This window comes from Colletotrichum abscissum (assembly GCF_030869225.1).
Source record: "Colletotrichum abscissum strain IMI 504890 chromosome Unknown Scaffold_17.1, whole genome shotgun sequence".
NCBI lineage: Eukaryota > Fungi > Ascomycota > Sordariomycetes > Glomerellales > Glomerellaceae > Colletotrichum > Colletotrichum abscissum.
The window spans coordinates 777,374-791,210 of record NW_026850065.1 but is presented as its reverse complement, the minus strand read 5'-3'; the positions used below and the strand labels follow the sequence as shown (position 1 = coordinate 791,210).

The 13,837-nt window shown below is 53.8% G+C and overlaps 4 protein-coding genes across 4 annotated transcripts; 3 read left to right on the top strand and 1 right to left on the bottom strand.

The window, feature by feature from the left end:
• Positions 1-3,931: 3,931 nt before the first annotated feature.
• Positions 3,932-5,209, top strand: CABS01_07931 (methyltransferase domain-containing protein; the record flags this gene model as incomplete). The annotated part of the gene is made up of 5 exons (XM_060541293.1): positions 3,932-4,198; positions 4,258-4,327; positions 4,381-4,398; positions 4,458-4,659; positions 4,711-5,209. 5 exons carry the CDS (start codon positions 3,932-3,934, stop codon positions 5,207-5,209), a joined length of 1,056 nt encoding a protein of 351 aa, XP_060402793.1.
• Positions 5,210-6,034: 825 nt separating this feature from the next.
• On the top strand, positions 6,035-6,802 carry CABS01_07930 (uncharacterized protein; the record flags this gene model as incomplete). Its single annotated transcript, XM_060541292.1, has 1 exon — positions 6,035-6,802. One exon carries the CDS (start codon positions 6,035-6,037, stop codon positions 6,800-6,802), a length of 768 nt encoding a protein of 255 aa, XP_060402792.1.
• Positions 6,803-7,360: 558 nt separating this feature from the next.
• On the bottom strand, positions 7,361-10,786 carry CABS01_07929 (glycosyl hydrolase family 31; the record flags this gene model as incomplete). The annotated part of the gene is made up of 4 exons (XM_060541291.1): positions 7,361-7,606; positions 7,679-9,330; positions 9,383-9,832; positions 9,883-10,786. The coding sequence occupies 4 exons, from the start codon at positions 10,784-10,786 to the stop codon at positions 7,361-7,363; spliced, it is 3,252 nt and encodes a 1,083-aa protein (XP_060402791.1).
• A 1,233-nt stretch (positions 10,787-12,019) lies between these two features.
• CABS01_07928 (uncharacterized protein) lies at positions 12,020-13,000 on the top strand (the record flags this gene model as incomplete). Its single annotated transcript, XM_060541290.1, has 1 exon — positions 12,020-13,000. One exon carries the CDS (start codon positions 12,020-12,022, stop codon positions 12,998-13,000), a length of 981 nt encoding a protein of 326 aa, XP_060402790.1.
• Between the last annotated feature and the right edge of the window lie 837 nt (positions 13,001-13,837).

The window sequence follows — 13,837 nt, the reverse complement described above, 5'->3', positions numbered from 1 at the left end:
GATGGTCATTCGGTCATTTGATATTTCTGGTAACCTGGGGGAGATTGTCGCTTAAAGGTGAGAAGCCTTCGAAGCCAGGATGCCGAGGCTGGGGAAAATACCCCAGTCCCTGGATGTGGCTTCGAGCTGTAGGATTGATCGAATCCATGGTTAGGAGTACCGTATTAGTTGTAGGCAACTAAGCAGGGAAACCGGCCTGGAAAAAAGAAAGCATGGCTGGAGAATCCACGAGGCGTTGCTAGGCTAAGACGACGAGACGTGCGGCAAGACAGCGAGGCGGTATTTCTGCTGTGGTGTACCAAAACTCTAAAACAACCTGCTTCCCTGCGATGGGCCGAGTAGCATGCTGTGCCACGCTCCCACCGACGTTTCCGAGGAGTGTATCCCGCACTCGCTCCCGATCTCCCAGGGTCAGTTGCTGCCCGTGGCCGGATGAGCGAGGGCCGAATTCGCTATGGACTGAATTGAGCCATTACAGACAGTGGTCATCACACTGACGTGCAAAGAGTGGATCGACTGGCAAATCGATATGCACTGAAACCTTCGGGCGGCACGGCGGTGTCTGTTGTTTTTGAAGTGGGTAGATCCCAGCTCCTGCGCCGGTAGGCCGGGGGCTGGTCAGTGAATCACACACGGACACGCAAGGAGAATCAACTTCAGGCGGTGAAGTTGAGCGTCGAGCAAGCCGGGCTGGGCAGAGGGAGCGTCTGCGTCGAGGTTTGAGCATAAGTGACAAACTGGAATTGTGTCTCTCAGGACGGCCGTCTCTGTGTGCGATGTGACCAGTAGCATAGTTGCGAGAGTTGATGGGCAGGGGAGGGGTCGTCGAGGGGGACATGTAGCAGCAGCTTGGCTGCGTGATGTGCCCCACCAAACGATGGAAACAGCCGACAGAGTCGATGGGTTGAGGTGGAGGATGGGTGCAGAAGGACTGCATGCCACGCTGGCAGCACATGACGGAACATTGGAAGCGGCCCTGACTGTTGGGAAATCCGACGATTTGGATAAATGAGGTCATTGCATGAGGGATGGCCGAGTTGGGTATCGATGAATAGGTGACAGTTGCATGGTGTGACTGATATGCGAGGGCGGATTGTTGTCTTGTTTGCCCATTGTTGGTGCCATTCGGGGCCAATGGCAAGTCGACGACGAAGCGGACATGGAGGTGCTGTCTTTGATGTGCGTCCGGCGCACTGGTCGTGTCTTGTCGAGTTGCGTCGCCGGGCAAGTCGTATGGGGCCCACGAAAGACACAGTGCTATAAGAGGACGTCTGTATTGTGTGTGCCCATACTGTCTCTGGCATGCAGATCAAGAGTGAAATAGAGGTCTCAAACGTTGATCCGTGATGTGGTTCCCTACCGTAGGCATTTCGTGTGCCCACGCAGCACCCTGTCTTTGGTGTCTGTACGTACGAAGATATGCGGGCAGGGCTCCATATGTAAGTCAGTCGCAGTAGTCGGCTTCAGCCATTGGATGCCATGAGGGGACAAGTCGATGGATCCCGGGCAAACTCTAGTCAGGGCCTGAAGAAGGCATCGTATTGTGCGTTCTGTCTCCTCCGTATCGGAGCGAAGCATGTCAGAGACTCGAGGTTGAGAAGACGCCAAGACGATTCTGGCCTGGTTTAGACGATTGCAAGGCGCGCGCCTCTAAACTTGGCGGTATGGCAGATGAAAACATGGCAGAAGCGCGCTATAACAACTGGTGCCTGCGAGTGGAAATGAGGGGGTAAGGCGACGGGAGAAATGCTCTGAAGAGTGACTAGGTAAGCTATTGATTGGAATCGCCTTTGAAAGGAGGCAGAGGAGACGGGAGCGTGGCCGAAGGAAGCAAGAGAAGAGAGCGACAAAAACGATGTCGTTGGATTTGTGGCTTTGTTGGAGCAAACATTTCATCGGCCAAAGGGCAAAGGGGGCGGGGTCAGGATTTGCTCCCACTTCATTCCATGTCCCAAATGCCAGAACCTGGAGGCACAGTATTCCGTAGGCAAGTACGGAGTACTGTGAAAGGAGACCAAGGGTCCGGTTTGTCTCCGCCTGCCTGTAAGGTGTGACTTTCCACACCTGCAGCTGCAGGAAGGAGGAGGTTGGAGTTTGGATTTCGGAGGAAAGAAAGTTGGGAAGGTGTAAGTACCGCAGGCTGGGTCCATCTCTGTCTCGAGTTCTCAGACAGGTGGGCAGGTGGGCAGGTGGGCAGGACCGGCAGGTACCTGCCTCGCCTCGCCTTCCTCAACTTACCTTAGTTACCTAATGAAGATACTTGTATACTGAAGCAAGTCAAGCGATTGGGTGAAAGATGGAAAGAAACTCGATACACCTCACTGAAGGTACCTTACCTTTTGGATACAATGAGGAACCATCGGCAAGCAGAGCCCCTCCTCCATCTGGGACAGACTGGGACAGAGGAGCCGGCGATGGAGTCGAATGCAAGAGAAGAAAGAAAAGAAGAAGAAGAGAAAAAGGAAGGCGCATGTCATTATGCACGGGTCAACGTCCTGGAGCTAAGCCGTCCGTGATGGATCGATTTTGAACCCCGGCCTGGGAACATTTGGAGCTTTGGAGGAAAGGACGGCCGAAGAAGGTGGGTCCTCCCTACTTGACTAAATTGGAAGTGTTCCAAAGGTTGTTCGTTCCTTCCATCCCACTTCAAACTCTTTTTCTTCATCAGCATTTGGCAGGTCCTCACCAGGTTCCGATCTTTCCATGCCTATGTAGATTCCACCATTAAAACGGTCCATCCTTAGGTATCAATCCTACTGCCGTTTGCTGCCGTTTACCTCACTCAGCATCCGTTCCTTACCGTTGCTTTGCCGGCCGCTTCCATTCAAGCAGTAGGAGAAAACCTAATTCCTAAGGTTGCACCCATCTCATTGCGTGATCCCGCCGGGCCGGCTGCTGAAGAACAGGAGGGGTAATTTCAACATCCACGACAGCAATGCCGCCTCCCAATCGCATTATCCTCTGGCTCTGGCATGTCCTCGGGTAACGGCATATTTATTGTATTCTGGCCCTCCATTGCCTGCAGCCGATTAGATCTTGGCGATCTTTGTTGTCTCCTTGTCCTAGAACAATCGATTTCTTTCTGCTGAGCCACTGCACAACTCTCCGTCGCCAACACTGTCTCCGTAATGAGAACATGGCCAGTCAGACAGAAGTGGGTATTATGTTCCCTGCGGACCGCTTCACACATTTCCACGCTATCAAAATGCTGCTGATCGAAAGAGTTGGAACCTATGAAACCGTCGCCTTGTACACACTTTTTTCGTAAGGGAAGTTAGTATGCTGCTCTTCTCCAGCGCTGGAAGCTGCACCTCGCCGGATCGCCGCGAGCCCAACTCCATCTTATTCCTGGGCATGTAGCCCAGATGGATATCGGTTCGGGCCAACAGGCCTGTCAACTTGGGACAAACATTGAACTGTGCCGCTTTTCGAAGCGGAGCAAAGACCCCCTGCTATCGACTTGTTCCCCCTTCCAATCTGTGCTCTCGATTGGTCTCGAGGACCTCGGCCAGCAACCAATTGAGTTGTTTCGTCCGTTGGAGCATTGCCTGATATTGCTGTCTCCTCACGCAGTAAAATGGAGCACACCCGAGCGAAATGGAACCAACCGATCAAATGCAATTCTTCAGGATACTCTCGGCTCTCCCACCCTTCCGACGTCTCATTTTCTGTCACGTTGAGACGAGCGTTGGCACTTTGACCACGTGTGCTTGCTACAACAACTTTGATTTTGCGACGACGCCAAAATCCTACAAGAAATCTATGCTTTTGGCCACTGCAGTGAGATAGCCAAGAACTGATTGCTCTACGCCGTGCATTAGCGGTAAGATTTCGTGACGCCTTCTGACTCGCGACTGGGACCCCCTTGCTAACTCCCCTGTTTATCTAGCTTCCAGAAAAAAATCGTGGATCCGTGGAGGTACCTGAAGCCATGTCCAGCAACGACGATCCAGCTTCCCAGCACCCCGCTGCTGCTATTGAGGCGGCCGATGGACCAGCTGACGAGAGTGAATTCGAGCCTGTTAACTGGGATGCGTCCTCGGTCGACTCTGTCTCGCTCAGCTCCAGCGTCTACGCGCACGAGTACGAAAATGGTCGTCGCTACCACAGCTATCGCCATGGGCGCTATCCCATGCCCAATGACGAGACAGAGCAAAGTCGCGAGGACATGAAACATACCATGTTGCTCGAGCTGACCGTTAGTTACGCCCTGCCGCTCGTCTGGTGATCCTCCCATAGCTGACGATAGATACCCAGGATGGAAAGTTGATCTACGCACCCATTGGCGAGACCCCTCAGAGAATCATCGACATTGGAACTGGAACTGGTAAGCTCCACAAGTCACCACGGTCTCCGAATCCTGACTAATATGTTACTTAGGAACTTGGGCAATTCAAGGTATGCCGGAACCTTCTTATCTGAACTACCAATGATGGCCACTAATACGGGCTTTGGAGTTGCCGACCTTTTCCCTGCCGCTGAAGTTCTTGGGATCGATTTGTCTCCAATTCAACCTACTTGGATCCCCCCGAATGTAAAATTCCTTGTCGACGATGCCGAGGATGAATGGCTCAACGGGGATGACTTTGATTACGTCCACCTGCGTTCTGTAGCCCCCGCGCTCAGAAAGCTGGACCGTGTCTTGACCCAGGCATATGAGTAAGTCTAGTACCAAAACTCTTCCTGACATCATATTCACAGAAATGACAGGCACATGAAGCCCGGTGCTTGGATCGAGTTCCAAGAGCTTCACGGCCAAGTCCACTGCGACGACGGTACCATGCCTGAAGATGACAAGCTCGAGGAATTTTACGAGCTTACCGTCGAAGCCTTTGCTGGCCTCGGCATCATGTTTCACATTGCACGAGACCTGCGGCCCCATCTCGAGGCTGCAGGATTCAAGGATATCCACTGTGAGGTGAAGAAGATCCCTGTCGGGACCTGGCCCAAGGACAAGACCATGCGGCTCATTGGGCAATACATGAAGGGCGTCGTTGCCGATGCTATCCCGGCTTTCGCCGGTAAACCCTTTGAGGCTCACGGCATCTCGAATGTCGAGAGTCAAGTGTGGCAAGCGACGGCCAAGAAGGAGCTTGAGGACAGGACTAAGCACCGGTACCTCAACTTTTACTTCTGGTACGCGCAAAAGCCTGAAGACGCTCCCGAGCATGATGCTGGCGCAGGCTCTTCGGGTGAGGATGACACTTGAAAGGGTTGGGTGGCATGCATTGATGACATGTCTTTGATATATGTTATGCGTATCTGTTTGATTTTTTGAGGGCACCAGATGCCGATGTAGCAGCTCAACTTCTCTTAATTAGAAGAAGACTTCAAAGGAAACACTACTAGTCCTACAAATGAACCGTGGCCAGCTTGCATTCGGATCAATGTGACGAGGTGGATTGTAAACCTAAAGGAGGCCAGAGGTAATCGGCTTAAGCCAGATAGCGTAGGTATCGTTTTCATACATTTCTCCGAGACTCCGTATCTGCAGAATAGGCATAAGACTATCGCTGCAGTCACTTTCAAAAAAAAAACTAAAGCAGGCATAAATGATTGTTAACTTCCGAGGTTGTCAGAAGACGGAATGAGTCTACATGCGGGACGGGAAGCCGAGTTACCTCGCCGGAGGCCGGGCCCACTCGGACCCGAAAGACACATGCCCCACCACAGAGCCAGCTGACTAATTATATGGGTCCTCAATCGATTGAAGCTTCCAGCAAGCTTCCTCTTGATTGTGTCGCATTTCAATTCAAGCTATCAAGCACAACTCTTCCAAAGCTACTAACGCTCTTCGTCATTTATCCAATCACAACACCTACGCTACATCACCCAGCTGCGATAATTCCACGGAGCCCCCATACGACCCAGCACTTACAATTCAATTCGATTCTCAAACCACACCTAAACGACAACGCGATTTGAACGAACACCTTACTTTCTCGCGACTTTCCACAAGCCTAGACAGCGACACAATCCTCAAGCTCAACCACCGACCCTGCAGCTCTCCGGGGCGCCCAGCAACCCGCCCACCATGACAGCCGTCGCCCCCCGTCCAGAAACAAACCACATCCTCACCCACGCCGCGACAGCAACCTCCTTCGCCTTCACCCCCTTCCTCCGCCAAACCTACCGCCACGAGCTCTCCTCGGACCGCCCGCAATGCAAGCCCTTCCTCGCGGGCCACTGCCCCCTCGGCGCCGCCTGCCCGGACCGCCACGCCTCCTCCAGCTCCTCGAACCCCACGGGCGGGCCGTCCCTGGTCTGCAAGCACTGGCTCCGCGGCCTCTGCAAAAAGGGCGAGTCGTGCGAGTTCCTGCACGAGTACAACCTCCGCAAGATGCCCGAGTGCAACTTCTTCATGCGCAACGGCTACTGCTCCAACGGCGAGGAGTGCTTGTACCTGCACATTGACCCGCAGTCCAAGCTGCCGCCGTGCCCGCACTACGACAAGGGCTTCTGTCCGCTCGGTCCGCGGTGTAGCAAGAAGCACGTGAGGAGGAAGCTGTGCGTGTATTATCTGGTCGGGTTCTGTCCCGAGGGTCCCGGGTGCAAGTACGGTGCGCACCCGCGGTGGAGGACGGATTTGGAGAAGCCGAGTGCCAAGGTTGAGGGCGAGGAAGGGGAGATCAAGAAGGATGGGGAGAGGGAGGATGGCGAGATGTTTCAGCAGCATCGGGGGGACAGGCAGCGGGATATGCATGATGATCGGGGGCACGGTGGAGATCGGAGGCATGGTGGTCGTGGAGGCCGGTGGCGCGGCGGCGGGAATAAGAGATACCGTGGACGTGGTGGCCACTGAGAGAGGCTTTGATGGACGAGGTGATGGGGGCATGTCTGGACGTGCGACTTTGCTGCTTCGACTAGGACTGCGAGGTTGGGTGAAGTCTGCGAGGGCTTGGGGGCCGCTATGAGATAGCTGGCTGAACGTGGCACCATTGCTCGGATGCTGGGCTGTAACGTATTCAATGATACCAAATTCTATTATTCACATCGATAATACTGCTCTAGATTCGGGGATCTTAAGCATCGTTCACTCAATGCCGCTGAGTAGCAGTTGCATTTGCGCTGACCATGACTACCATGAGCGTACACGACTTGGTTCCATTTGATACTAAACAATACAGTAAATCTAGGACCTCTGAGCGTTGAGATGGTTTCATCTTGCTAAAGGGGCGAGTATCTCTTTTCTTCTTTTCGGCTACTTCTTGATATTTACAGTCTTCGGGTACAGTTAAACCCCCTTTTTTGGTGTGACATCCACTGCTCATTCGCTGCCACGCACCGCAACATTATCTAGATACTCTTCAACATACTAAAGATCCGAGCCCGAGGTGTGTTCTATTTTACCCCAAGGCTTCTAGGACCAAGTAAGCTCCCACGAAGATGACCATGCACCAGCAGATGTGAAAGACTGCAGACCAGTGACGTGGAGAACGCGAGAAGACGAGTCAAAGGACCAATTCGCTCCGTCCAGGGCCTTTCCATTAAGAGATACCGAAGAAACGTCGCTCTGGACTCCCAGAACGGTGACGTTTCCGAGCGGGTTCGAGTCCTTGAAGTCGCCAGATGGAGTGGCCTTGAGCGACTTGTCGGAAGAGGAGAGCTGTTTATCATGTTAGCGTCTACTTCGACCTCTTTGTTTTTGAACTGTGATGGAAGGGGGGGAAATCATTACCTCTACAGTCAGAGTAGCCTCTTGCTCCAAGCTCTCGCCGTCGTCAACATAGAGGCTACCCGCAGCAGCACCCTCGCCGTCCAGCGCAACCAGTAGACCCCAAGGGTTCGCCCGGCTCTCAGTTGTCGTCAAGGCGGGCTCTTGCGTCGGGATAACGTATCCGCCACGGAGGTAGACCGGAATATGACCCAGGGGCGCATCGATCGTCACGTTCTGTCCGGGTGAGACGCCGGTGACGGCGGACTGGTTATACCAGTCATACCAAACGGTGCCCTTACCGACGCCGGGGAATACACCGCCGACGGTGCTGGCGCCTTGCTCGAGGCAGGGGGTGACCATGACCGCCGGGCCGAGAAGGAACTGCCGATCCGCGCCCGCGAGCCAGGGCTCGTCGGAGAACTCCCACGCCAGCGCGCGCATGACGGTGTCGCCGAGGGTGTGCGCCTTGTAGAAGGCCGTGTACATGTACGGCAGCAGCGCGTAGCGGATGGCCATGGCGGAGCGCGAGGCCTCGGCGACGGCGGACCAGCGGTAGGGCTCCTGCGGGATGGCGGCGAGGACGTTGTGGTTGCGGTAAAAGGGGAAGAAGGCGCTGAGCTGCATCCAGCGGGCGCAGAGCTCCATGTCGGTGTTGCCGTTGAAGCCGCACGTGTCGACGCCGAACATGGGCACGCCGAAGATGCTGAAGGACAGGGCCTGCGGGATGGAGAAGAACATGTAGGCCCAGAGGGAGGCGTTGTCGCCGCCCCAGTGGCCGGCCCATTTGCCGGAGCCGGCGAAGGTGGAGCGGCCGATGATGAAGGGGCGTTTGCCGGGGAAGACGGAGAGGAGGGCGTTATAGGTGGCGTTGAGGATCTGGTGGCCGAAGAGATTGTGGAAGTCGTATTCTTGGGTGCCGCCATGGTGGGTTGCGTTGGGGGAGACGGCGTGGACGGCGAGGTCGCCTTGGATGTTGTCGATTACGTAGGGGGGGTGGTTCACGTTGCGGACGCCTGGCGTGGGCTTGGTGCGGAGGTATGAGGTTGTTGATGTCGTTGTGGGAGTGGCAGATGCTGCGGTTGCTGCGGTTGAGGAGGTGGATTGGGCGGCTGCCAGTGAGGCAGAGAGGGCGGAGACGGAGGCGGCCTCGGTGCCGTTGGTCTTGTTGAAGCCTTCGGGGTACTGGAGGACTTCGTTGCCCGGTTCGCCGGGGAGCGAGAAGGGAGGGTGGACGGGATTGAGGGTGAGGTTCCCACTGCCGCAGCTTCCGACGCAGAAGGAGGAGACTTCGGACATGTCGATCCAGATGCCATCAAAGGCGACCTTTTGGAACCAGGTCACCATTTCGGTGGTCCACCACTCAAACGTCTTACTGCGGCCAAAGACGGCGCCGACCCAGTCTGGGAAGACGGTGTAGCCGGGCCAGACAGCGCCGACGTAGAGAGATCCGTCTGGGTTGAGCATGAAGGCGTCGGCTTCGACGCCGCGGTCGTATGTTGGGTAGGCGTCGCTGGCATTTTCTGGGTTGGGGGCGTAGATGGCGGAATCGACGATGGGGACAAAGTGTTGGCCGTTCTTGTGCAGGTTACCGAGGACACGGGCAGCGTCTTCGTAGCCCCAGGAGTTTTGGTCGTCTTCGAAGTCGCGGTATTGGTTCATGTAGTCAATATCGGCTGGGAGCAGTTAGTTCTGAATTGTGGGCGACTTTGAGACGGGTCAACTCACCCCAGAGAGTTTCCAGAGGAATCTCAAACTTGGCAAAGTCATCTGCAATCTCCTGCAGGTTGTCCCAGCTGGTATAGCCCCATCTGCACTGGTGGAAGCCGAAAGTCCAGTACTGCTGCATGGCAGGCAAGCCGACGGTGGTCTTCTGGTAGGACTTCATCACGGCGTCAGCAGTCGGTCCAGCGTAGAAGTAGAGGTCAATGGTGCCACCCAGGCCTCTCCAGGTGATGTTCGACTCCCGAAGCAAGATTTCCTGGGCGTGAGCGTTACGGAGGAAAACCCCGTGGGTGTAGGATTTGTAGTCGGCATTCTTGTCCGTGGCATTGGCGACGTAGACGGCCGACTTGGTATCGGCATCGACTTGGTAGTAGCGGGTATCGAGATAGACCGGGTGAGAGCCATAGATGTTTCCATCGATTGGGTCACCGGCATCAGCCGCGTAGAGTGTGCCTATTCCTGTGAGTTTTGGTACGCCTTGGTCCTGTACAGCGGTTACTTACGAGTCAGATTGTTGTTCAGCTTGAAGCCATGGATAGCTTCACCAAGTCCATACAGGTTGTAATTCTCAGGAAGCGGCGAAGCAAACTCGAAGAATTGATCTTCAAATACAAGCTTAGTTCCTGTGGTCGTGAACAAAACATCTCCAGTACTCTTCCTGGACACGTTGAAGCCGAAAGTGGGCTCGTTTGCCCACTTGAACTCCAAATCGCTGTCTGAGCCATCAGAGCTCGCCTTCCCGTCTGCAGCGGGTTTCGGGACGAACTCTTCAGGAAGAATGAACCAAGTGTTGTTCTCAGCACCCAGGTACCGCGGCAGCACCTGTACGTGAAGACGGTCCGTTGCGAGGTAGTCGACAACGAGTGTCAAAGCCTCGACGTCGTTCCCGTACAAATTGCAAGCTGAGCCGGCGAGGTCGAGGTTGGCGGTGAATCCGTGTGATGTCGTCTGGACGTTGGAGGCCGTGTATCCCGGGCATACGCTCTGCGGGTCCTTGGCCTCCGAGTCCTCAACGTTGGGAATGAGGTGCGCTCCCTCGTCTGCCGACGCGGGGACGGTGAACTGCGAGTGGCCGCTACTGATCGTGGTAGAGGCCAGGTACTGCCGTGCAAACGGCTTCCCGAATTCCGCGACCCTCGCCATCGCGCAGAGCGCCATGATGGCGACTGCCGACAGGAGAAAGGGCACGCGGGTGAACATGTTGCCGTTGTTGCGCTGTGTGTCGTGTCGTTTCTCTCCTTTCTCGCTCGGGTATTGCTTTGAGCGGCGGGTGTAGAGCATCCAGAGACACTGAGAGAAGATGAGGAAGGCGGCGATCCAACAAAGTGTAGTCGTCGAGACAAAGGCGTTCGCCGCCGTTCTTATACCCCTCCATCCTCCCCAGTCCTTCCAGTTAATGAGCGTCATTTTTCTACCGATAGTGAGAGTATTGCAGCGTTGTAGTCGCAGTCAATTGATTACCAAACGAATACCTGCTTCAATTGGTCTTACAGGAAGAAAGAAAACGAATCATCATCGTGAGAAGAAAATCGTCGGCCAGACTGCGGTGTAGCTTAAGCTTCCCCGCACAGACTAATGCGGAGGGGAGAGACGAATGCCGGGGGGTAAAGATGGGGGAGAGAGATGGAATGACGGTTAGCCCCGAGGAAAGATCGTTCTCTGGGGTAAAGAGAGGAAGCTACGGTTGGCCGTAGGACCTAAGTTTGTGCGAACTTAATCGCGAAGCGGTTGATGTGGGATGGGAGAGGAAGCTAACGTGGTGGAATGTTGGTGTATGTGGTGACGGAATGGCGCCAGAAGTTGGGGAAATGTGCGGAGTCTTGCGGAGTTTACGCAGACGGCGCGGCTCTCCCCATCTCACATCGTCCCATGGGGTTGTCGATCGCCGAAGAAGCGCCCGGCAGCGTGTAAGTGAATTGCTTGTCGCGACCTCACGTTTATACCTGAATGTGCTGCCTCTACAGATACTGATTGGATAAAATAGTCGCTGAAATTGCCCTTGTGAGCTCCATCGCCTTGCAGCAAACCATTGGGGCTTCTAGCTGGCTAGGGATTCTTCTTCTTGGAGGTGAGTAGAAACTGCTGGGTTCACCGGCTTGTGGGGTACTCCCCGAGCTACTCATAGCTTCCTGGATACAATGACAAACCGTTGAAGTAATGTTGACTCAGGGAACTGACAGTAGTCTACGAGATGAGATGTGAGTCCGGCAAAAAGTGTTATGAGCTTCTTACAAGACCATGAATCTGGAGCCTAGCGACTGCCTTGGAAGACCTTTCTTCTTTTGCTATACAATGCGCCGGCGAATCGCGACTATGGGTTCGCCAGTCAATGGTATAGGGACATCAAGGTTGAAACCGCAGTTGTGAGGTCGAAATAGCTAGCTAGTTGTTCGGACATGAACCTTCGCTACCTCGAGAAGCAATGTCTGGGAATCTGTATCTCCAATGTCATTGAGGTATGAACATTCGTAGAGTTACCGGAGAAAGCATTGCGCAGTGGTTAAAGATCATCCGCTCTCGCAATGCTTCGTGCCAGATACTCCAGAATAGCAATCGAAAAGCAGTGAGATCTGTAGGAAAAACAACGGAAGCCATTACTTGAGTCATATCCTATTCTTTATCAAAAGAAATCCAGAAAAAATGGAAACAAAACCGAGCTCTTCGAAAACTTACTTGGAATTTCTCAACGAAATCGAGACGCGGGATATATACGAAGAGCCCAAGCACTACGTCTTCCTGGCCTGGCCACTCAAAACAATGCTCACCGATGCCGCTGTGGCGAAGTGCTTCGCTGACATTATTCAGCCATCCAAGCCGGACACATTTCTCTGTCACTGGGTGAATGAGGAGTATCTCAAGCATTTTGCGTGGAAAGAGAAGACCCTATTGCCATGGGAAGACAGCCCAAAGCTGGTAATGCTTCTCACACGCCTGGAAGCCGCTCGACTAGGGGGTTGGTGTCAGCATCAAAATGTCTCCAAGGCACCTGGATTCGAGGCGTACACTCCAAGATTAGTTAAAGAGTTCCAGGAGATGGCGGAGGCTAAATATGGCATAGCAGGTGGTAACAGGGCCCTGTACTTGGGTCTTGGCGTTCTCTCGTACGAAGTTGGAGGTGATCAGTACAAATGGCCACGACATTTCCTGGGATGCCCGCAGGAATTGGGCGTAACGTGGACATCATCGGGCTGTCAGTTCTGGAGAAAGGAGGCTCCCCAACAGACTCGACTGACGCAGATGTTACTCCAGGAGCACAACCTGAAGCCCTCAAATACGGGACTTTCGGCTGCGCAGCAGACTCAAGGCCAGGCCATCTCCGAGAACATACAATCTGACATGGCCAATTTAAGAAAAGGGCTTCCTTCGCCTTCGGCAGTCTTACCGAGGGTACTGGACCTCAACATCCACGGTGAAAACGGCCAAACACAGATGCCTATGCATCTTGGTATCATACAACACGGACTCCAGCAGATATTCCCCGCGATTTCAGTTGGCCAGCAAATCACCATCGATCAGCCAAGAGGCCTGAAGCGGGAGAGAGACAAGATGGTGACGGGGATCAAGGCAGAGCCTGATCATGAGGAAGCACAGGACCCTCCTCGAAAACGCCGTGAGATTTGAAGAGACCCCGTTTCGTTCGGGGTCGCAGAGGTGTTGGACTTGGTACTCTGGTCACGTAGATATCAACAACTTACGGAAAGTCTACTTCAAACCGTCCAAAGGAGGAGTATTGATACGTAAGGTACTTGGGAGATGTGATTCTCCTAACGCTAATTCGGTTTCGGTGTTGTTTTGGCTGAGTTCCTGTGGGGCGGTCGAGACGAGGAATACTGCTCTGTATCTCTTGAAGACCGGTCTCATGTCGTCGATTGGCTCGATTATCTGCTGTTAATAGTCATTCATGGCCAAAGTTGGGCCGAGTTATTAGATAATATCAGCAGTAGCCGACGCCGTGCAATAGGTACTTGGTAGTCAATTAAGCCTCATGAACGACTCTAAGCCTACAACTTTGTCTCAGTGGTAATACGCGGGTTCTTGTCACCCTGGACCATCTGTTGAAGAGAGAAGTGAAAGGCTGACGCGGAAAAGGTCGACTCGGTAGTATCAATAACTGTTGCCTGGAGAGAGTGCCGTCCGTATTCGGAGACTACTTACACAGTCCGGCTTCCGGCAGCCAACGGATGTTATGTCAACAGAGACATAATGTAAGAAAATAACATTGAAATTTCGGCAAAGTTTCAATAGAGGATGCATCACACAGCACGTTAGTAGGATGTCCCAAGAAGGATCTCCATTCTGGCCAAAGGCGGACATCGCTAGTGTCAGCTGAGGCACAGCGTTTGACCACAGCCGGTTATAAGTCACATCAACTGGACCAAACCGCAGGATCGTCTCACAATCATGCTTTCTTTTTTTTGGCCTAAATGGGCGTCATAAGCAGTGAGACTACTTTCGCCT